Below are 23,886 nucleotides of genomic sequence, written 5' to 3'. Positions count from 1 at the left end.
ATTCATCACATACAGGTGCTTGTGAAGGACCACTAATGTAACACTTGGTGGAAGCAAAAGTAAAAAGTGGGTAAAATAAAACAAAACCAAACACAAACTTGTGTCTCGGGCCCCAGTCACACAGGCCTACAGTGAGGTCGACGACCATCGAGCAGTCATCGAATGGAGCAAACGGAAGAAGTCTTCAGGTTTGCTGCTCTGAAAATCTCCTTGCAATTGCTTTGATTAGCAGATTACTGCCCAGTGTTCATATGGAACACACTCACCTACCAGCAGACATTCGCTTACTTCTAGCTGAACAGTCACAAAACTAAATGTTCACCTTCAAAGTAAAAGCTGTGCTTTTTCCAAACGTGTTGGCCGTGGTAAGGCACAACTTTTCTAACTTTTACTGTCTGTTATTTGCGTTGTACTTTCTGAAGTATCACTATTACCGTCGTCCATGCATACTCCAGACTACCGCGGCAACCTCCTAGCAACCAAAGAAATCAAAGGTGGTTATGGAGGTTGTCAGGGGTGGTGGTGGTGGTGAGATCACCAACCAGTCTGTATGCCGGGGTGGCCAACCCGCGACTCTCGAGCCACATGCGGCTCTTTGCCTGGTTTCATGCGGCTCTTACATTCATATCAAAGGTGGTTGTGGTTGTTGTTGTTGTAGTAAAATGTGCTTCAAATCTTCAGTGCAGCTTCAGCTCACTCCATGCTAACCTCGACCAGGAATTTTGACTGAACTTCGCAAGCACGAGTTGTGATATACAAGACAAGCCTCAGTTGGCAATATTTGCACGCTCTGTGTCAAACGATTGTGTGATCAAAGAAGAACTCCTTGATATTGTGCCATTAAAAGACAGAACCCATGACATAGATGTGAAAGAAACCATGATGGCTGCATTTGAAAAAGCAAATCTGCCTATAATGAAATTAACTGCAATAGCCACGGACAGAGCACCAGCTATGATGGGATCTGTGAACGGGCTTGTGGGGTTGTGCAAAGCTGACCAAACTCTTCCTGAGTTTTGGAATTTCCACTGCATCATCCACATGGAGTGACTTGTGTCTAAATCACTCAATTTAGATAACATCATGAAGCCTGTGATGGAAATCGTCAACTACACCCGCACACATGCGCTTAACCGCAGCCAATTCAAGAATCTCATCACTGACTTGCCGCTGCAGTGCACTGTGAGGTGGGTGTCAAAAGGCCAGGTACTCTCTCACTTTTGGATGCCGTAAAACTGTTTATGGAAGAGAAGGACAAGGACTATCCCGAGCTCTCGGACCTCAAGTGGGTTATGGATCTGGCCTTTTTGGTCGACATGCTGTGTCACTTGGACAGACTGAACCTGACCCTGCAGGGTAAGTTAAAAATGCTGCCTGACCTGGTGCAAAGTGTGTTTGCGTTTGTCAACAAACTGAAGCTGTTCAAGACACATATTCAAAAGGTAGATTTATCGCAATTTCCCCACTCTGCTAAAAGCCAGCGGGCAAGTCGCCAGCGCTGCCCTGAGTAAGCAAAGAGCCAGATATGAAACGCTGGTTGAAAACTTGCACGAAAGCTTTGTGACCCAGTTTCATGATCTACAATTGAAAAGGCCATAGATTGTGTTCCTCATCAACCCATTTAATGCACAGATGGACTGTTTGAAAGTCCCGCTAGTCACAGGTGAAGCTGCGGCTGAGTTGGAGATGATCGATCTTTGTAAGGAGGACCAATTGAAACCTGCTTTAAGGGAAGGGACCATTGAGTTCTGGAAAAGTGTGCCAATGGAAAAATACCCCAATGTCAAACGGGCTGCGCTTAAGATACTGTCAATGTTTGGGTCAACATACGTCTGCAAGTCTGTGTTTTCTACCCTAAAACATGTGAAATCAAAGCATCGACCTGTTCTGACTGACACTCATTGCTTCGAGTGGCAACAATGGAATACAAGCCAGATTTGAAGAGGATTGTTCAAGGCAAGGAAAAAAGTGGCTCTTGGTCTCTGACTGGTTGACCACCCCTGCTCTATGCGACTGCGACTCAGGCCTTAAGGGCCCATTAAGTTCACCATTTTCACTCAGCAGCAGACAACAAAAGTGACGTCCCATCCGGTGGTACAAGCCGCACTTTGGTGTTCTTTTTGGCTGGTTGTGCAACTCTCCGTTTTAATGATATATCAGTAAAGAAGCTATACAGAGGCCATGTTGCAACAGTCTCGAAAGATGAGGCTTTCTGGAAGGGAAACAAAATACAAGCTCAGGGGAAAAATTAAACCTCTGTGACTTCATTGCTTCCAGTCTTGTCTTCTTTTGCTGTACCTGTGCTGATCTGGAGGTTTCGTCTGAGTGGCGACATCTGTCTTTCTGGAGAATACTGCAGTGAGTTCTCATGCCTTCAGCGCTGATATAAACAGTACAGAACTGTGGCAGCATCTATTTTTACTCCTCTACAACCAGATACACACTTTAACTTTTTCTTCTTTTTGAAAGTGGCCTATGAGCTATTAACACCTAACAATGAGGCACCAAGTCACATGAGCTTGAAACACACCTTGTGTTTACCTGAGACAGCAGTGGCATCTGATAGAAGGTGACTAGAGCGTGTTTAATAAAAGCAATCGAAACCAAAGGAAACTGCAGGGTCCGCGACAGTGAGCACAAATATTGTTATATGTTCTTGTTTACTCCAGAGTACTTAGTTAAAAATATCTGTACCACAATATTAACTACCTACAAATGCAGACAGAGCTAAACCGGGACTAATAAGGACAATGGCAATTCACAACCTTAATCACCAAGAAACATCGGTGATAAAAAGATGTTATCGGCACAGCTACAGAGCCCTTCTGCTGCCATTAATTATAAGATGATGAGAAAAGAGGGGTCAGCACATTAAAAATTCAATTTTAGCAGCGGTAACAAAGATGACCTGAAGCTAAGTCTCCCACAACAGATGGGAATAGTTTGATTACAGAATCATCTATTTATTATTAGGATTTCTTTTAGCTCATGCCTCTTCGAAGCTGCCATCCTTATGAGAAGACGCAACATAATTTTGGCACGCAGAAAACGCCACAAGCAACATGGTGATTTGCATTAATTCTAGGAGTCAATATTCAGCAAACAGTGGTACAAACGACAGTCCATTCACACATATCTAATGTCTATTAACAGCCAAGAGATATTGGATATCATTGCAACTGTCACCTCATTTGCAAAGACAGACAAGTCTCTGGTGAAATGCCAGATCGGTCACACTCATTTCATGGCTCATTAATGCAATTATGCAGCATTTATCTGTTAATGAATAATGTGTTTGTGTCAGTCTGTGTGCCTTTCTGATAATATAGTGCAATAACAACGTTAGTTTATTCCTCAAAGCCATAATTTTACAGAAAAGTCTCATTTGTTGGTCACAAGCAGAAACCAGCCAGTTTGCCCTGCAGTTTACAGAGGCTCAAAGCTTTGAACGACGACAAACAAAACCTCTGACCCCCCCTAGGATCAGCGTTCAGTTCAACAGCCACCAAAGTGGCTTCTTTTTCCTCACTGCCGGTAGTGTCAATAAAAAGGGTCAACAGTAAAGTTCAGGTCCGGGACAGAAGAAAAAAAAAGATAAAGACACAGAACAAAATGCAACAAAAAAGGTGGGTAAATGAAATAAAAACAAGACTTTTAAAGACACGAATGGGCTTTGTTGACAACTGTCCTATTAGTTAATGTGTCACTCCAATGCCAAACAGGTAGCGACAGTGATTAGCCCCAGCATTCAGAGACATAAAGAGCTGCCTGAGCCAACAATGGCTAACAAGGCTGTCTAGAGAAGCGAGGAGGGATAAAGGAAAGGAAAAATCTAGGGGAGGACAGGAAGCCATCTGATAAATCACTGATAGGAAGAGAGCAAAGAGCAATAATGGCCGAACTCACCATTGCATAGAGAAAGAAAGGAAAAGAGAGGCTTACTATTAAAGACACAGAGATAGGAACAGAGGCAGATACAGTCAATCAAATGACAAGACTGAAGAAAAAGAGCTGATAAAATGTCAGGGAAAAAAATCTGAAGGCGAAATTAACTGTTACAGGTGCAGCGCTCATAATGCCGGCCTAAACGAATAACTCGCTGCTGCAAAATGATAAACAATCACATTTGATTTATAACAGTCCCTGTGGTGTGTGGAATCTGTAATAAACTCATCAGTGTTTTTCCCTTTAGGTTTCAGAGCTCGAAGAAGGCTGACAAACGCGTCACATCATCACCATCTGTCACCAAATCACTGCTGGGCCAACTGGGAGTGCTGGGACAAGGTGAGGGGAGGGAGGAAGCCGTGTGGCCATCCTTATTATTAAGTCGGGCGGCTTTAGGCAGCAAGCTAACGAGTTATTGGGAGAGCAGAGTCGTAGGCAGGTGTTGAGCTCATAAAGTAGCTTTATGTGCATATGGGCAGTGTTGGAGCAGAACCTGTACCCTCACACAAATATGAGCAAAACTCAATTTCCTGCCAAAATGACACACGAGCACATGGCTGAGTAAACTTGCAGTGTGACACACACAAAGACACATAAGCAACAAAATCTGTAAAGCTCACAAGTCCTCCGTTTGCTCCTGATATGCTTTGTTTCGATGTGAAAAAGAATTCTTATATAATGGGGGAGGTTTTCTAGCTGAATGGGTTTGCTTATTTTACACTGAAGAACTAATCACAAAGTCCAAATAAGTGATAACACCAACACTTTTAGAAATCACCAAAAGTTCTTAAATTAAACCCGCAAAGCAAGTGTTAACAAATGCAAATACTATAAGATAGTTATGATCAATACTGACACAGAGCAGATACAGGACACAATCCACTCTATTTCTTTAGTCTGTGCAATTATGGTAAAACAGGCTCGTGTTGTTTTTCAGAGAAATGATTCAACTGACTTCCAGATGTTACATTTAGGCAAAAAGACTGCTGCCCCGAGCTCAATCCCTCCACCCTTCATTTCATGATTTGGAGACATCATCTATTATCTTGTTCAACTACAACACATACAAATCTTTGAACAACCATCCATAATTATACACACACACACACACACACACACACACACACACACACACACACACACACACACACACACACACACACACACACAATGCTGTGAACCACTTCTCATTTCTTTATATTTTGCTTAAAAAAAAAAGAAAAAAAAAAGGGAAACATGCACATCTATGTATTGACACATGTGCAAAGGACTCAGTGGCACCGTGTCAAATGGAGCAACAAAGCCAGATTTGAAATCTTTGGTTCAAATTGTTGTCAGTATGTACAGAGAAGGTCAGGAGCCATCTGTGATACACGGTAAAGGCTGTGTCATGCTTTGGGGTTGCACTTCAGGCAGTGCTGTTTGAGAGCGTGTCAAAATGGGATGAATTATGAACACAGGAAAAGTACCATGAGATACTAATGCACCATGAGGTACTATCTGGAAAGCATCTGATTGGCAGCAACTTCATTTTTCAGCATGACAGTGATGCCAAACACACTGTCATCTTGACAAAACAGAACAGAACAATAGGCAGCAAACATCCAATGAAGCGCTTTGAACGTCCTTGAAGAAGCCCAGAGAGCTACTGCAACTGTACCCAAAGACTACTTAAAGAAATTACATGAAAAGAGAGTTCAGGCTGCTGAAGAATAAAGGTGATCATACCAAATACAGACTGTCGAGCTAGCTACAACTCTGTTTTTACTTTATAGACTGTGTCTCTTCCAAGTATGTTTGCACATTTCAATAAATTGCTGCAATTATTTCTCACTTTCCTAACAAAATATAAAGAATTAGTGGTGATTTAAGACAACTGCACAGTACTCTATGTAGGTTTATGTTGTGGTGACTGCTGGCTAAGAAAGAAACCTCCACATGTCTCCCTTAATGTACTTAAGCCTAAATAGGTTGCAACACTGACTGAGTCACTAGCGAGTGGTCATCATGAGTTCCTCTAGTTTCTATTCCCAAAGCGAGGATGCTCTGTTATGCTGCTAGTCCACAGAGATCTTGAAGTAAAAGTTCCTGGGATCATGGGAATCTAAGATTTCCCCTAGTGTTAAGGTGGCCTCCCGAAACTCCCAAATCTCATTAAAACCAATACAACAGTGGAAATAGAAAATCCAAAGCAAAAATAATGAAAAGCCACAAGAGGTGGGTTTATGAGCATGCACAATATAGAACTTGATCTTCTCCCATCTTGTCCACCTGAGAGGAGAAATATAAAAAGTGCAGTTATTTGCAGAGCTACTTTCAGGTACTGGGTGCTAAACAAACCAATGAGTAGGCTACAAGTTCTTGTTCTTGAGCTTAAGTGTTGGCAATAAACTGACCAAGCTCGGCAGACTTAATTGCAAAGGTCTGCAAAATATTTCTCTAAACACATCTCTACACGAAAGCTGGAGCTCTGAAAAAGTCAGGGCGCTGATAGATTAAAAATGGATCGTTTATCACATAAATACGACTGATAATTGTTTCTTCGCTTTTCTATTATTATTCTAATAATCTTTCGTCTATACGATTGGTCAGCCACACAAGGGTTTTTGGGTCCTGGAAACTTGTAAATATATTTAATATAAAAATGAGTTTAAAGTAACTATAGAATAATCAGAAACTAAATTACTGTCACTGCTTACTGTTCGGTTTTTGACACAATCCCATCTACAGCCGGCCCTTCAGAGACAGATAAGAATCAAGAAGCCACATTAACTTGAAGCTGAAGAGGAAACCAATATTAATCTAATGCTGATGGGAAGCAGCTCTCTGTGACTTGCAATTTATTCCAGTTTTATTTGGTGCAGTTTGTCTGAAATAGGTCTGGCTGAGCTTCTCCAGCTGCCATTTCTCAGACACGACGGATATGATCAAAACTGATAAAAGAAAATAGAATCAGGGTGTTTGTGGACTGGCTGATGATTCACACTGAAGCTGCTGAGGAAAATTTGGACTATTTCTCCATCTTTCTCTTTCTCAATGATACAACTGCATCTTTCCAGCACTCCAAAGACATAGCATGGCAGGCTGAAGGCACGCCTCTCTCTCTCTCACACACACACACACACACACACACTTGGCAATGCTGGGTTTTCTCCCTTGTGACCAATTCATAGCTAGATCTTCACTGAAAACTGAAGAGCTGCAAATTGTTTCCCCTCTCCTCAGCTTAACTGCCAATTACCCAGATCTGACAATGGCCACTTTACCACCACACACACAGAAAGTAGCCTATATGAAGCTGAAACTAACATTCCTGTGGAGGATGCTACTCAGTGGCTGTACTTCTGTATCAGTCAAGCCAAAAACCTGTTAGCCATCCAATCACACGTCTTCTTGTTACCACGTTAGCTTTTTTTAAACAATTTTTAATTGTTAAAAAAAAAAAAAGAAAAGAAAAAAAAACAGCTGGCAGAAAGTCAAAGGGTGCAATTCAAGATTTCAAGGCTTTATTTCTCATCAGTGGTAAGAATAAATGGTGTCGGAGTTCATTTCCACAAGACTACATCCCTAATAAAGCACATTGCAGGGGTTTGAAAGACAAAACGTTGCGTTCCTTGTTGTTGGTGTTTAAAGGTTCTTGGATAAGACCCCTGTGACGCGCAGAGGGCGGACATTTCACAGGTGGAATGGGCGAGCTGGGACCAATTTCCCCACTCGAGTCACACACCCATAGTTGGTCAGATCGATCAAACCACACTGCACAAATTAATTAATATCACTGGTGGCATATTTCCAAAAAAAATCCTAAAAGGAAACCAGCAGTGGATTAATCAGCGACACCAGAAAGATTTGATGCTATTAAGTACAAAGTCTTAGCCGATGACCCTTTCTTTAGCACCAAAGAGCCTTTAAACTCATTTCACAACACTGACAAAAAGATCAAAGGGGCCATTGAGAAAATGACTTTTACTTTGTTTTTAACATCTAAAACCATTCCTGTCTGCTGCGCTTCATCCCGATTTACGCACAGCAAACCATGGCAGCAATACGCGCTCGTTTCCTACAATAAAACGTTACATTTGAGCTTCCATCAGGACCCGAGAGTCACAACTGTTGCTCACTCCGCGCACCTCGCTCTGTGGCCAGGAGCTTTCTGAGCACACATCGCTCCATAAAAAAAGCCCGTCTGTTCGCATTAACAGGTGGATGCTGAGCAGAAAGCACACAAACACAAACTTACATGTTTAAGTTCTTGCATGCGGTCCTTCATGATTCCCCGTTTCGCCGGTAAATTGTCGTTATTCCCTCAGTTCCCGTTGTCTTCTGGGTGTATGTGACGGTGATGGAGCGGCGGGGCGGAGACCGACGGGTAGACGTGAGCTCGACCGAGAGGAAGAGGCGCGTCTGGCGGCAGCAAGGGGCGGTGATTTTCCCCCTTCGGTTCGGATGCTGGGATGGTGAGACCACTTTACAGAGCTGGGTGACGCGCAATAAAGGTGAAGCGAGGCCTTCCGCCGTTAACCCATTACTCACCCACAACTTCCTCAATCCGGACTAATTGACTTTATTTTATTTATTTTCTTCTTTATTCTTTTCGGAGCTCTTTTATTATTTTGGCTGCATATTTAGTCCGACTGCATGAAGGTTAGTTTGACACAAAAACCAAAAGCACTGGGAGCCTGCCTGAGGGGGGAAATTGTGTTGACTGTGGTGAGCAGGTTCGGAGATAACGCCCAGGTACTTTGCATTGTGCCAAAGCGAACAGCGACCCCTGTTGAAACAGACGGATATGGCAACAGTACAAGGAGCTCGAAATGACCCAGAAATATTGCCTTCAATAACATATTTTTGTATTTAAAGCTCCATTTGAGAAAATATAATTCAAAGAATTTATTTCTGTGTGTTTAGATGCTTGATAAACTCAATCTCACTACAACAATCCTGTTTTTTCCCCCCTTTAGTCAATATTTGTTGTTTCCTGAGCAAATTAAAATAAAGACAAGGTCCAAAGAAGCATTAAAAATAACTCTGTATTAGTAGAAATTTTGACATTATCACAATCTTCCAGCTGTTTTTTCTTAAGCATTTATTCAACTCTTGGGTGGGCTGGAGTCTGTGTCACTGGTCCTTTCCAGGCACAGAATCCCTGCAGTACCATACACCACTAAAAATGGTGCCAACATGGTGCAGCAATTTATTGAAATGTGACATACTGTATATAAAGCAAAAACAGAGCTTGTACAATTTTAACAAACTTCAAAGTCAGTAGTTAGTACGACGACGGTTATTCTTCAACACAGCCTGAACTCTCGTCGGCAGCTTTCTTGTTATTTCTTTAAGGAGTGTTCAGGAATAGTTCTCCAAGCTTCTCAAATCACATTCAAAGCTCTTCTATTGGATGCTGGCTGCCTTTTTGTTTTGTTCTCGGTCAAGTTGTTCCCACACTGTCCATCCATTCGCTACCGCTTATCCTTTTCACGGTCGTGGGGGGCGCTGGAGCCTATCCTAGCTGTCATAGGGCGAGAGGCGGGGTACACCCTGGACAGGTCGCCAGTCTGTCGCAGGGCTAACACATAGGGACAGACAACCATTCACATTCAGATTCACTCGCACATTCACACCTAGTGGCAATTTGAATTATCCAATTAACCTATCCCCACAAGTTGTTCCCACACTGCTTCAGTAAAATTGAGGTCCGGGCTCTGGGGAGGCCAATCCATGACCGATAAGTGTTCCATTTGTGCCCAGCAGAGGCTTTCCATATGATATTGCGCGCTGCAGCAAAATCTCACAGTACATTTCTGCGTTCATAATTTCATCAATTTTGACAAAATTGCCAACACCACGTTTTACAGACTGCTGTAGACATTCACTGTTGTGCATCTCTCCTGACCTCCTCCGTACATATTGATGACTGTCCTTGTGTAGTTTGGCATACCACACCCTTTTCTCCCCATTTCCTTTACCTAAGAACAACTTCTCGACAGCCACCTTTCCACTGAGCTTCTGATGAAGCTTCAGCAAACAGTAGCTCCTGTGTTAGATCCTAGCCCATTTTTCATAAGGACATGACTGTCAGGTGGTGCTGCAGATAGTTTTTTTTTTTTGTTTGTTTTTTTATGCGTAGATCTTTTTACGGGGAATCTTCTTACCTCTCAAACTGTTATCTTTGATGTTCTTCATAGATTCAGCTAAAGAAATGGGAACACATTTTAAGTTTGGGGTTTTTTTTAGCAATGGGTTGCTAGTAACAAATATAAAATTGGTTCTTTGCCAACTTGTCTGTTATGTACAGACAAAACACTGGGTCATCTCTTGAATTAGATGCCTTCCTATGCTTGAATGATTCATAGGTCAGCATTTAAAAAAAAAAAAAAAAAAAAAACACATTCCTCTGAAAGTGGTCAGATAAAAAGGGCTGGACTCAAAAAGCTAAACAAAAGCAAAGAAATGCCAAGTGTCCAAAAAAACCCCAAAAGACCAACAGAAAGTCTGGAGAACAGAAGACCACTTCAAAACCTCAAGAAAGTCTGGCTCCTTGGAAGCGAAATATGCAACAATGAGGGGTGACTTAAAACTTGTGCACAAAAATTAATTTTTTCTTAGCTGCAAGAAACAATAATTTTCCTCCATTACAAATGAGGCTAGTTCAGTTTCTCCCTTGTAAACGCAGCTCCTGAAGTTTATTTCTTTTTAACCTGATTAACTACCATTTTTTTCATTATTAAGTCATTTTTATAATCATAGCTCCCTAATAAAGGCAAATTCATTTTGTGGCTCTTTCTTTAATTTCTTTTATGAGCTAAAAATAAATAATTAAACAACCTCAATACATTTTTTGTTTAGTTTTAATTGAGAAAACATTGCAGATAATACAATAAACCACAAAGATATGGCCACTTATAAAATTGCTTAGATTTATTTATACTGTTTTGCTTTTTCTTCACTGTGGTTTTTGCCACCAGCTGTGAGTACACACACATTTGTTCATGTACTTCCAGCCAAACTGAACATTGTGAGTGCAATCTCACCGCTTTTAGCGAGGAACACTCGACCAAATATAAAAACGACTGGCTGTAATTGCATTTTGCTCTTGCATCACATCCACTTGAATTAAAGGGCTGAAAAATAAATCAGAGTCCAAACACTCTGCAGTTCCAGAGGTGGTTCCGTGTGTGCGTGTGTGTGTGTGTGTGACAGAGGAGGGCTAATGAAGGCGCAGCTGCATGAGTCAGAGCTAGAAATGAGGTCTTCGCTTACGTCCAGTGTATTTAGTGTCGGCTCGAACCTCCCTGCAGGTTAACAAACACACAGCAGAGACAGAGAAGCCAGTTAAGGTGCATTATAAAATACAGGCAATAAAAGGTAAAATCCAGTTAAAGCTAAACTAAGTACATTACGACATTCAGAGCTTTAAGCTCGGCATAATGAATTCAATTTTTCGTCCTCTAAGAGTTGAAAATACACTCATGCACACACCGTCCCTGTCTCCTCCTCCTCTCCTTCTTTTCCAGGATCCAGTCTCGTCCCTTCTTCAGCGATTTTCCCTTCATGTTTCTGAAACGACATCTTTACAGCGACAAATGAATATTAATACTTAGCATTAGATGCAAAACATCTCACATATCCAGTCACTTGAGTCTTACTCTGTAAAAGGGAGGAAAACCTGCCTGACAGGGTTTTAAGTCAAGCAGGACAACGACCCTTTCTGTCATTTCTTTTGGTCTTTTGGCTTCATAAAGGCAGGTAAGACTGAACCTGCACTCATCAAAGCTGAGACCAGTTCACTATCCTATTGCAAAGTAATAAATGGGATGATTTATACGGCTGCGTTATCACAAATCATAAGCAAATCACCAATTATCCTGATGAGAATAAATTACAGCTGTAGCAAACAGTCCCCGACATCATTCATCTTTACTGATCATATTGTTTGCTGCAGAAAAAAAAAGAGATGTAGCAAATCCTTTGAAAGCTACTACCACACAGACGGGAAATAAAAAAAAAATGTAAGGTTGTTAAAATCCCATACATTCTTTCCTTCGGCAGTCAACAATGAACAATCAGCAGAAAAACACATTAGAAAACACTCAAGTGGCCTCGGGCTGAAACACATTGCATATGTCTACATGAAACACAAACACACAAAAAACTGTAAAAACACCAGAGATTGAAATAAACTGAATTAACAGCTGTTATGTCAACCCATGCAAACAGCTTTATGAAACAGTCTAATTGCTCAGGGTTGGCAGCATCGCCTGCAGTGGACGTCTTTACCTTTGTCCTGAGTACTGAACCTGGTTTGGAACAGCTTTGTCTGACGTTTCTGATCCCAGTCCCTGAAATACAGGAAAAAGACATTAACATGATCATCATCTGGCTCAAACAAAAGGCAGCAACCCACAACATCCACAGCTTTTCTTACTTTGGGAAGAACTCCTGCTACGCCGGCAAACAGACACAGGAAGAACCTGGAGATAAACAGGAAGCGTGTGTGTAAGAAAATGTAAACCAGCCAAACAGCTCCAATATGTAATCATACATCATGCAGCCAAGTCCCCCCTGTTCTAATTAGCCCTGTGTTGTGAGCACCCTGCTACCAATTTCACAGCCTATTAGGAAGGAATCAGTTGCAGACGTCAAAATAAAAAGGAGCCACTTCCAGTAAATACTGACTTTTTTGCTTTTGCACTGTTGGGGTAATCCACCACCATGCCTCCACTGAAACCTGCCTTCATGGCCTGTGTTGTTATCAGCTCGAGCTTTGGAGAGAAAAGAGGAAGGTGGTAAGTGAGTGAAGAGAAACCTTCAGGCTGTTCCTCTGCTGACACAGAGCCTTCATGGAAACACAAAGAGGGTTTTTTCCCCCTTTTACCTGTTCTGAGTTCTCAGGATAAAGCTGAAAGACTGCACGTGAGCCTCTTGACTGAAAGAGCAAAAAGAGGTTATAAAATGTTTTCATCAAAAATAAGCTTCCTGGATATTTGAGTGATAAAATCTTACCAGACATGAGTACAGAGTGCTAAAGAAGGTGTAGAGTCTCTTTGGAGGACTGTGCGTCCTTTTGTCTGCATTACAAAGCCACTGCAGGGCAGAGATACTGAAACAGGAAAAGAGTTTTTTAAAGGGGTCATAAATCATTCAAAATTCCCAGGAAGAGCCTGACTTATAAGCATCCTTTGTGCTTTACCTGACGCAACCATCAAAGGTACCAGGTCTGAACGGCATCCCGTGGCCCATGTCTCCCAGTACGAGGTCTCCTTCCACCTCTCTGTCCAGTGCAACATCTGTCACACAGAAGAGAATTACATTTGTTTAGAGTTTATGTATTTCTTGTGGTGACATAAGTGCACAAAAAACAACCAACTGTAACCGCATATTGGATCTGTTATCATGCTTAAAATACATTTTAGGCTTAAATTTCATTAGCCAATCACATGGCAGCAACTCGATGTATTTAGGCATGTAGACCTGGTCAAGAAGATCAGCTGAAGTTCACTAAGCATTAGAATTGGGACGAAAGGTGATTTACGTGACTTGAATTAAGCATTTTTGTTGATGTTATCAGGGCTGGTGTGAGTATTCGGAAACTGCTGGGATTTTCCCCGAACAACCACCTCTAATGTTTGCGAAGAAAGGTCGGAAAAATAAAATATCCAATAAGGAGCAGTTCAGAGTTAAAACATCCTGTTGAGGACAGAGGAGAATGGCTTGACTGCTTGGACTTGATAGAAAAGCAACAGTAAATCAAGAGTATTTTGAAACGCACAAAGGTCTGAGCTGTAGCAGATGGGCTACACCAGCAGACCACCACACCTGGTGCCATACCTGTCTGCTAAGAACAGAAAACTGAGGCTAAAATGTACATAAGCTCACCACAACTGGATTTAAGAAACATTGCCTGGTGATGATGAGTCTCAATTTCTGCTGCAGCACTTGGATGGCACGGTCAGAATTTGACCTAAATGACATTAAAGTGTGGATCCCTCCTGCCTTGTATTTACAGTTTAGACTGCTCGTGGTGTATTGTGGCGGGATATATGATTTTGCACACTCTGAGCATTTTATACTCTAGTTTTATGACTACCTATAAGTGTGTGAATGTATTGGATGTCCTGAAGCTAACAATGTCTTCCTTTAACTCATCTAGTTCCAGTCTGAAGCCAGACTTTAGGAATATTTTTGGAATATAGTCAAGCTTTGGCACTATATGTTGGGAAAAACATTACGTTTTAACACACGGACATCAATAAAACAGGAGGCTGACTGTTCATTCCCTTCAGGGGTGTTAGATTATGTCAGTATTTAGCTGCACATGTACAAATTTTTAATGATATATTCCGTATATCATGAGTGATATAAAGTTTGAGTGTCAAACGAACCCAACATCGCGGTGCTGATGTCGACTCCGACCCAGTAGTGTCCCTCTTCTGACAGGTAATCTCCGCTGAGACCGGAGCCACACCTGAGAGGCACAGACCAGATTGTTTCTCATCACAAATACATCAGATTACTGTGTCACATAACAATGAGTTATGTTCAAACTAAAACTCATAACAATGACTTTTCTACAACACCAGCAGACATTCTGACTTTTGCCACATTTCAACCTTTAAGTACCACGAAAAAAAATGGTGCTTCAAATAAATCCGGGAGGTACAAAACCCTCCACAGCCAATCATAAATGTTTACATCCCCCACCTCCCAAGTTTTTAGACTAAAAGCACTGCGCCATCCCCTGAGCAAGAGGCTTCTTGGAGGATAAAGATAATATCCCAGAAACTATTGGAAAATGCCCCTTTCTCAAAACTCAGTTTTTCAGGGATTTCCTTAAATGCTTTACTTCTTTTTTCTTTTCTTTTTTTTTCTATTACTAATAAAGAATTCAATAAGTTTGATTGGAGCTAGTTCTAAACGTGCATTCATTCATGCAACAGTACTGCCAATATGCGTCTACCTGTCAAAGCACTGCTTAGATTACTGATGAGCCTTTCATGTTATTGTTAAGAGTAAATATGTACTACCATGTTACATCTCTAACTTAATGCACTTGCTATAAGTAAATTCAGCCACTCACTCACCCAACATCCAACAAGAAGCAGGGCTGTCCCTCTGGCAGGCTCAAAAGCTCCACAGCTCTCTCTGACATCTGGGTCTGGATCTCAATCATTCGAGAGCTAAGAAGCAACAAAACACAACAAGATTTCAGATCTTTTATATTATTAAAACATTTTTTGGCAGATGCTAACTTAATTTTCTCGCTTATGAACACAAAATCAGGCAACTTGCTGCTAACGCACAGGCATAAAACTGTCCTCTATTCTGTTTTACTGTAAATCCGTCTGAATCAGGGGAAAAGGGGGGTAATGACACAGCTATACCCCTTTTTTGAAAGAGGAAGGGTGGTTCATACATGACAGCCACAAACAAAGACTCTTTAAGTTGTTATATGTTTGACCCAAAGGAGTTTTAGGTGTTTGAATCTTTGGTCAGTGTCCCACATCAAAGTAAGTTAGCCAAGGTGGGATGAAAGAGGCTAAACACGGGGCATCTTTAAATTTAGTCAACAAAATGTATCCTTTCCTGAGGTCTTCAAATTAATTTATACACTGAACAACTGTGCAGTAATGAGCATTCACCCAGAGGTGCAACTAATGAGTTCTCATTAACAACCCACTGTACCTGGTTTGATACAGATTAACGGATTGCTCATTTAGTCCTAAAACCAAACGCTTTCCAGTTAAACATAAAAAAACCCATCAGTCAAGAAGCCATGAAGGCAGAATAAAAATGGTTTAAATGAAGTGTCTCAATCATATACAGAATGTATATATAAAGTGCAGCGGACAGTAAAGGGGTTGGAATAAAACTACTGAGATTAGATTCTTTATGTTAGAAATGCAACCCTAACAAAAAAATTAAATGAAGCGCACAGTTTAATTATGTCAAAGGACAGAAGAACTGAGACACTGGATAAAAAAAAAGAGCTGTGTGTTACATATAAACATGTAACGTAGTCACAAACATAGTATCGTTACATCCACACTCACTTTTGGGAGTACTTCTTGGCCTCCTCTTCATTGTAGAACTGCAGAGATTAGAGCACATCAGATTGACAGATCAGTAACACCTCAGTTTACTCCTACAACCCTGCAGCTGCTTCTCTGGTGCTTCAAGCATCATTTAAACCAGACCAACACACAGCTCACCAAATCACATCCTTTGAAAAAAACAAATTACCGACTCATGTTCACTAAACAACCATTTAAACCATGTCTTTAAAGCTGCTTCAGCTGGAGGCCTTTAAAGAGCCATTTATAGATTTAAAATGCTCCTGTAGAAGAAGCACCGGCAGAAAACAAAAGCTAAAAAAAAAAGAATAAACCGTCCGACTGACCACATCTGGAGGAGCTGAGTGTTCGGGTCGTCGACAGCTGGACGCCATGCTCGCGTCTACTTGTCAATCGTTATGTTACGGGAGTAATTTTACTTAATAAACAAGCTGCCTGGTAGCAAAAGACTCACACGTGAATTATGTTGACGTCATTCACAAGCGACGGCACGCCTCTTCTTCTTTTGCACCGTTTGGAACGTTGGAGCGCTTTACTGCCACCCTCTGACCTGCCGTGCCGACCACCCTAAGCTTTCTAAAATAAATAAATAAATAAAATAAATGAAAACATATGAAAAGATCATTTTTTATTATCAATATACATTTTTACTTTGATCCTAACATAGTACTATTATCTCAAATTTTGACTTAATTCTCAAAATTAGAAATGCTAGTAAAGAAAAGATTGAAGTCGAACTGGAAGTTCATTTTTTTTTAATTAATTGAGAATAGATTGTTAGAAAAAAAACGACTAATACTTTATTGTGAATGTGGTCCCAATACTTATACATTATTTTTCGTAGCAAATTTGCAATACTTACTACTTCAACTTAAAATCTGGATCTTGGATCTTTCGACTTTAATCTAGCACATTCTTTTATTATTGCTGTTGATTTTGAGAGGGCAACATTTTGAGATAAATCTCAAATAATAATATTTGTAGATTAACTGTAATGAAAAAAATCAGATTTAAATCAGATTTATTGCCATATTTTTAATACTATATTTATTACATTATTATAATCACTAATTATAATCATTTTTGGCCCTCCATATCATCACCAACTTACTGTTTATTTTTAATATATCTTTTCATCGTGCTGCATCTTTGTGATATGATTTATTGTCTATTTTTTGCACCTTTATCCAGGTTCTCATTCCTCTTGACTCCAACAAAAACAGGAACTTTATGCAGAAACTAATTCATTCATGAAATCCTCTTATCCGTCTTACTTTGCATCCAGAGAGATAGAAACCCTTTCCTCTATAAAATTCACGTTTAATTAATCACACAGTAACAAAGTTGGAATTATCTTATCAAAGGTTGTGACGCTGTTGCATGGGTAGCTACTCTGTCTTTTACATTACAAAAGAAAATAAAAATAATGTTTTAAGAATGAGAAATTGTCATTTCATTAAAAGAAAAGGACTTAAATTAAAGCTCTCTCAAATTTTTTTACATTGTAGAAGATAAAGATAATCAATTGTCCTAATTTCCTTTAATTTTACACGAGAAATAAAGTGTTAATGTTGATCTTTATGTTACTGGTGCTCTGCTAAATGATTGGTCGGTTGTGTTTGACTACTTCCTGTAAACATTGACTCTGATTGGGTCCTCTTTCTCTCACGCGCCGGATGCTGCAGCTGTTTTCCGGCCCCTGCTCGGTAAAATGGCAGAGGTCGGTCAAAGGCTGGGGAACGGAGTTTACCGGCTGTCTGCTCTCAAAACCAGCCAGAGTCGAGCCGTGTGCCCCGGAGGAAGTCCCGGGTGTCTTATAACAAACCATGCCTTCGTTTCCGGTCGGGTTACAGAGAAATCAGTCCAGTCAGCTTCAGAAAGCACAGAAACACTTCTCAGGTCAGAGAAAGTTTCCACAGTGAAGGAAAGCGGGAGTCAGGTGTTGGAGAGTGCGGCTGCCTCCGGTTTCACCGAATTTTTAGAAAACACGGGGAGCCTGCGAGCTCATAAAGCTGCTCTTTTCCTCCAGAAGAAGCTGCTGCTTTGCAGGATGAGACTGTGGACGACAGCAGCTGTCTCCATCCACCCTGACGCCTTCAGGTCCCCCCAACAGCGCCGAGCTCTCTGCACGCTTACCTTCATCTTGGCAGATCCTGGATCAGACAGGCTGGGAAGTGGACACGGACTGAGATGTCTGAATCTGCTCCATGACGCCCTGAAGTCAAGTTTCACAGCAGCTAGAAGCTACAGCTGGAGGTCAGAAGACGCTCCTCTGCTGCACAGGAGCAGGACTGCCTATTATGACATCCTCAAAGTGTCTCTCAGTGCCACGCAGTCTCAGATCAAGACGGCTTACTACAAGCAATCCTTCATCTACCACCCTGACAAGAACCCCGGGAGCAAGGAGGCCACCCAGCGCTTCTCTGATATCAGCGAGGCTTACACCGTGCTGGGAAACATCAGCCTGAGGAGGAAGTACGACCGCGGCATCCTGAGCCGGGCAGACATCCAAAATGCAGGCAGACCCTCCAGCAAGGAGGCTTCCAGCAGATCCACGGGCTCCCAACAAAAACCTCAGCAGAGAGCCAGACAGTTCTCCCAACCTGGAGGGAGGCCCATATTTGATTTTGATGCCTTTTATCAGGCTCACTACGGGGAGCAGCTGCAGAGAGAGAAGGACCAGAGAGCCAGGAAGCAGCGGATGGAGGAGGAGCTGAAGAAGCATCATAGCAGGTGGAGGCAGAAGAAAATGATGGAGGTGGCTGTGGTAATGCTGCTGGCCATGGCAGGGCTAATTATTATCAATGTCAACGGGCCTTGAAATAGAAGCGGCAGCCGGAGGCGCTTCTGGGGCTGCACTTTATGACTCTCAGGGTGAGGAGGTGGAGACGGGAAGTGTTTGCACAGTTGCTGACAGCTGAAGAGGTTCAGTTGTTTTCAGGAGTAAACAAACCGTCTCACTCGGATTATTTAAGCTGTTTCAAGCAGCAACTTGTTAGGCTCCGTGTCTGTACTGTATACTGATTGTTTAAAAACATGGGTTCATTTCTCAAGTCTTCGATTGAAAAAAACCAAAAGAGTTCTTGCTTTTTACAGTCATTCCTCCTGTTCATGCTTAGTGATGACAAAAAAAGAGGCCAGGCTTCATTTTAATAGTTCACAGGACATAGAATTGACCTTTAAATCACGCATGATGTGTTTTTATTGTAAGCGATGTTGGACAAAAGCCCCAATTTTCCCCTTCCAGTCAAAAAACTGAAGCTAAAATGAGCCTTCAGCTGTCCCCATTTCAAAGAGGATGTCCTCTTGAAAGACAGGCTCTTTTGTTGGCAGCTCACTATTTCTATATCTGCCTGAGCTCAGGGTGGAACTGCTTTTCAGGGAAACAAAGAGACTGGGTTTTGAAGGTTTTGAAAGTTCATTTAAGAAGAGGATCGCTTAAATCCAACAACCTGTGCCTACGCTAAGTGGAAAATCAGGTTGTGCATTTGTCTGAATGTCCCTTTTTTTTTGTATGTATTGGTTCATTGTGAGCACTATGCACACATGGTGTGAACACGTCCTTAATGACCAGTGTAAACATGAGGAATGATTACAGAAAGCAAAACCTGGTTGAGACAGGCAGGGATGCTGTACGACAACAACTGAATGTTTCAGTTTCTCCACGTGTAGAAGGGCGATGGATCGAAGGCAGTGGAAACTGTAAACCACCCCACAGGTTGGGGACTTGAATGTAAGTCAGGGGTGTCAAAGTCATTGTAGTCACCGGCAGCCCATTTTGATCCACAGTCGGATGATTGGAGCGAAACCCGCATTAAACACCACAGTGGACCTGCAAAAGCACAAAACCTTCACATGTAGCTGTTGTAACTAACAAAAGCAACAATAACTTTGACCCATTTTCACTCATGTACAGTGATGTTTGTGGATTTTATGAACAAGTTAAAGATGTCGCTGCTGTCCTGTAGTGTAACGGTTCGTGTTACCAGGGCCCTGCATTTGACACCCCTGATACACCCAGTGTATGGGTGATGTCCTCATTACCTCATTTCATGTTTTTATGTCTTAAGAGGTCAAAGCTCCAACAACACCTGTAGTATTAAGATTACCCTGATGAAGGCAGCAGGCTGGTAAAAATCACAAAGCTGTTCTTTATACTGCAAATGTTGCTGGAGCTTTGACTTCTTTGGACCCTTTTTCTTTTCTGTGCATCTATGAAATAGGTGTAGAAACATGTTGCAAACCATGTACCTGGCATAGACTTGGGTTAGTCTTTCTAGCACCTATACTATTTTCTGTAGTAGCAGGCTGAAGTCAGACAGCTTTTGGTGGTTCAGGTTGATTTCTGTCTATCAAACTTCTGCAAAAGGAAGAAGATCATTCAACTTGTCCTTCCTGTATAATGCACAATTCTTTTGGCCTTCCTTATACTCCAGCTCTGTAATGTGGAAAAATCACTTTAGTAAAATTTGAAGATTATGGATTTTTTTTTTTTTTGTCCCACTGGGGAAAAAAAAGATTTGGTACCAAATATATATTTTTTTCCATACATAAGTCAAAATTTAAAATTACAATCTTGTTACTTATTTTGACTTTTCAGTGGCAAAAACAAGTTTCCATATAAGATTAAGCTGGTATTAGTTGCATTACATACTTGCACCTCCTTCCATGTATTTTAGTGTAAATATGTTTATGTATTGTAAAATTTAAATTTAAAGTCGATTATTATGTGTGAGGAAAGCTCCAGTACGAAAAATACAAAACTGTGCAGTGCATCCCTTTTCTTCCTAACTGATTCAGCATCAGGGCAGAGTCTGTTCCAGCTGCCAGAAGCAGAGGACAACAACACGGAGGGCTAACACAGAGAGACAAGCACTCATATTCACATTCACACCTATGACCAATTTAGAATTACACGTTACTCTAACATGCATGTGTAAAGGGAGAGAACCTATAAAGGTACAGAGATAAAGTCCCCGGCCAAAGAACTCAAACCCTTCTTGTATTCTCGCTGTGAGTTGAAAGCGCTGCAGTTACCTAATAATTACCTGAGCCGAGGATTCAGCCCAGCTTAGAAGCGATTACGTTTTAGTTTCAGAATCAGAATCAGAAAGGGGTTTATTGCCAAATGTTGAGCAGGTTTACAACATTAGGAAATTGCTGAATCCAGATTTCTTTTTCCTTGTGAGATAACTGTATCATGTCCTCATGAATAGAAATTAATAATAAAAAATGCATTATATGATACTGCATTGGTGTTTGCAGGAAAATAATTACTACTTAAATACTATGTGCACAGAGCACCCGTGTTTGTCCCCCCCAATGTTACAAGAGCTGACCTGTAGAGGGCATCTGAGCACAACGAAATGATCACTAGGTTACAGCTGGAGGCCTGACAGGCTCCCAGAGGCTCTTTGTGTGAGTATGAATGCATGCAAGCTGTAACATATTAAAGACATAAAAGCACTACAAATATTGACTCATGTCTTTAACTTGTTGTCTAGCATAAGTCAAACATTTGTAAACTGTGGCTTTTTAAATTGAGATCACTGGCCACCCTGATGAGTCTACGTGGGGAGCATGAAAGTATGGCAGGTCATTTTATGTCAGCCGTAGAGCTTAATTATAGAATAAAGGTGGGTGGTTGCGTTAAATATAAACACACAAACAGCGAGCAAACCCACGGTACATATGAGTTTTCATACCTCTGTTAACACAGACTCATAAGTAGGTCTCTTTTTGTCTCTGTGCTACTTTCGGCACTTTATGAGAATATGTTTGTTGAAACTCTCAAGTCTGTTACCTGCCTGAACTTTTGACCTGTGACGTCTCAGCGGGAATAACTGGAGAAAGCGTGCAAAAGTTTGTTCACATTTTATTCACAGAAATATAAAGTAGTATGTCAAGTACATCACTTTGTACAAAATTGCACAGACTCTTCAAAACTCAGCCAGACAACAGAAAAACTCGGCTGTAGGAGTGTTAAGAAAATAAAAGGGAGACGATGAGTAATCTGCGATATGTGAGATGGCTTTCTTGCAAACAAACAAGAAGAATCAATCAATTGTACATAAGTAAGACTCAATAGGAAAAATGTAATTTTACAACGGCTGAGGAATAAATATGTCTCAAAAATAGGATTCAAATTGGCACATGAACCGCTCCGTCCGCTCCTCGACTGCAATCACCTGTGAGGCTACATGGCCGCGCTTGAAGGGGCAGTTAACGCTTGATATGTTTATTACAACTGAAGAAAAGTGTTGCATATGTGCCACCTGTTACAAACAGCTGCTCGCTTGGCTGTTGCACTGTCTGTTTTTTATGCTTTAAGGAGAAAGAAAAAAAAAAAAGACTGACATGTTAGGAAATATGCTTGTTCACTGCCTTGCCAAGAGATTGCTGAGATGACTGACAGGAAATGTGAAGCTGCAGTTGCCAAATTTATCTTTTAGATTATTCATTAGAATAAGAGCGTAACAGGCAGAAATCTAGAAGGAAAAAACTCCTCATCTGCCCTCTGTAATCTAAGAGCCTTTCATCTGATGAGCACTAGCATATGCACGTACTTTGAAGGGTTCTGCTTAATCTACTATGCCAACACTTTCCAGATGGACTTAAAATTCTCTATACTGCACAGTTAATCTGGCCTGAAAATACCTGTGATTGGACAAAGTCTCCCTACCACAGGTTAGAGTTTTTAAACCTTCAAAACAAAGCCATGAGAGATGCAGGAATCCAATCATAGTTTTCTTGGATTATTGCTCACTGGTGCCAAAATCATGTTGCCTGCCCCAGTTTTAAGACTGGAGGTAAAGAGGGTTCAGCTAAGATAGGCTGACTCCATTACAGGTGACAATATCCATCTATGAGCTTCTCCGAGGCTCATTTATGTCTCCTTTATTTAGCACAAATCCCAAACTGCAAGTATGTGCTCTGTTTGGGCGAGCTTGCAGGTTGCTTGGAAAGTAGCTCCAGCCAAAAATTAGTCCAGCATGCAATCAGAACATATTGTTGTACATGTTACACAAGCGAGTCTTGGCCAGGAAAACTGCTCCCTGTGTTTCCAGTCTTTGATTTAAATTAGCTACCTGTTGGCAGCGTGGCTTCACAGGAAACAGAACTTCCTGAACTACGGGGCACTTGCAAGATAGCCCAGAATCAACTTTGGTCCTGTGGTAGCTGTAACATTCATGTGGCCAAAAAGCATTTCAAATTTTGACCATGTTTTTGAAAAAAGTGTCTGACACCATAGATATAGTTCAGTTTTTACTTTCCAGAGGGTCACCTAGTGACAAGTCTGGTTTCTAGACATCAAATAAGCACCGTGCGATTTCTACCAGCAATCACCTGACAACAGTCACCACTTACCACAATAACCGACTGCTTTTTACACTCAGGCGAGTTTCTGTTTTAGTTTGACTACAGTGCTAATGTCAGTCCGAGTCACAGCTTTGGAAACACGCCTCCGAGGGAGGATGTCCTGTCATAAATCCCGTGTGGCTCTAGCTTGCAACGAGCAAAATCTGTTCCACTGTAAGAAAATCAAAATGACTGACAGTAATTTTCCGAAAATTGAAATGATCCGGCGCAGGTCCAAATAAGTTCTGCTAATGTTTAGCTCTGTTCTGTCCCATTCATTGAACGCTTTGCTGCTTTTCACTCTCCAATGTAAGTATAACAGAGGCAGTGATAGGAAGTGACGGGGCTCTGGTTGTATTACACTAATTAGTTATTAGCAATATTTCCAAAAATGTCACACTTTTCCTTTTGTGAAAATGATGTTTTTCTTGAATAATTTTCTGCATAAAGCTTATTCCCATGTCGGCACAAATTAAAGCAGTGATGCCATATCTGTCCATTCAAGCATGGC

General features: G+C 41.2%; 3 protein-coding genes across 6 annotated transcripts in view; 1 reads left to right on the top strand and 2 right to left on the bottom strand.

Annotated features, from left to right (window-relative positions):
- LOC113035759 (syntaxin-1A-like) overlaps positions 1–8,615 on the bottom strand; it is an 80,989-nt gene extending 72,374 nt beyond the window's left edge. For 2 of the 3 annotated variants that reach the window (XM_080288568.1, XM_026191443.2), the window contains exon 1: positions 8,186–8,615. In XM_080288568.1, coding sequence (XP_080144694.1) covers positions 8,186–8,215 — 30 coding nt within the window. In that variant the 5' untranslated portion in view covers positions 8,216–8,615. The remainder of the gene's footprint in view (positions 1–8,185) is intronic. The other variant, XM_026191442.2, reaches the window with a different exon arrangement.
- Positions 8,616–10,775: 2,160 nt separating this feature from the next.
- On the bottom strand, positions 10,776–16,560 carry bud23 (BUD23 rRNA methyltransferase and ribosome maturation factor). 2 transcript variants are annotated; one of them, XM_026193553.2, is made up of 12 exons: positions 16,471–16,560; positions 15,996–16,033; positions 15,027–15,122; positions 14,328–14,410; positions 13,136–13,232; positions 12,949–13,045; positions 12,821–12,871; positions 12,622–12,707; positions 12,371–12,416; positions 12,223–12,284; positions 11,425–11,514; positions 10,776–11,237 (listed from the first exon to the last, which is right to left on the bottom strand). In XM_026193553.2, exons 3-12 carry the CDS (start codon positions 15,113–15,115, stop codon positions 11,183–11,185), a joined length of 756 nt encoding a protein of 251 aa, XP_026049338.1. In that variant the 5' UTR covers positions 15,116–15,122; positions 15,996–16,033; positions 16,471–16,560; the 3' UTR covers positions 10,776–11,182. The 2 variants fall into 2 exon arrangements, with proteins under 2 accessions (XP_026049338.1, XP_026049337.1); XM_026193552.2 differs by having other exon boundaries at positions 16,343–16,514.
- Positions 16,561–17,704: 1,144 nt separating this feature from the next.
- Positions 17,705–19,647, top strand: dnajc30b (DnaJ (Hsp40) homolog, subfamily C, member 30b). The gene has a single exon (XM_026193599.2). The coding sequence runs from the start codon at positions 17,728–17,730 to the stop codon at positions 18,835–18,837; it is 1,110 nt and encodes a 369-aa protein (XP_026049384.2). The 5' UTR covers positions 17,705–17,727; the 3' UTR covers positions 18,838–19,647.
- The last annotated feature ends 4,239 nt before the right edge of the window (positions 19,648–23,886 follow it).

Source organism: Astatotilapia calliptera, chromosome 14 (genome assembly GCF_964374335.1).
Source record: "Astatotilapia calliptera chromosome 14, fAstCal68.1, whole genome shotgun sequence".
Taxonomy (NCBI): domain Eukaryota; kingdom Metazoa; phylum Chordata; class Actinopteri; order Cichliformes; family Cichlidae; genus Astatotilapia; species Astatotilapia calliptera.
This window is presented reverse-complemented; position numbering and strand designations above follow the sequence as displayed.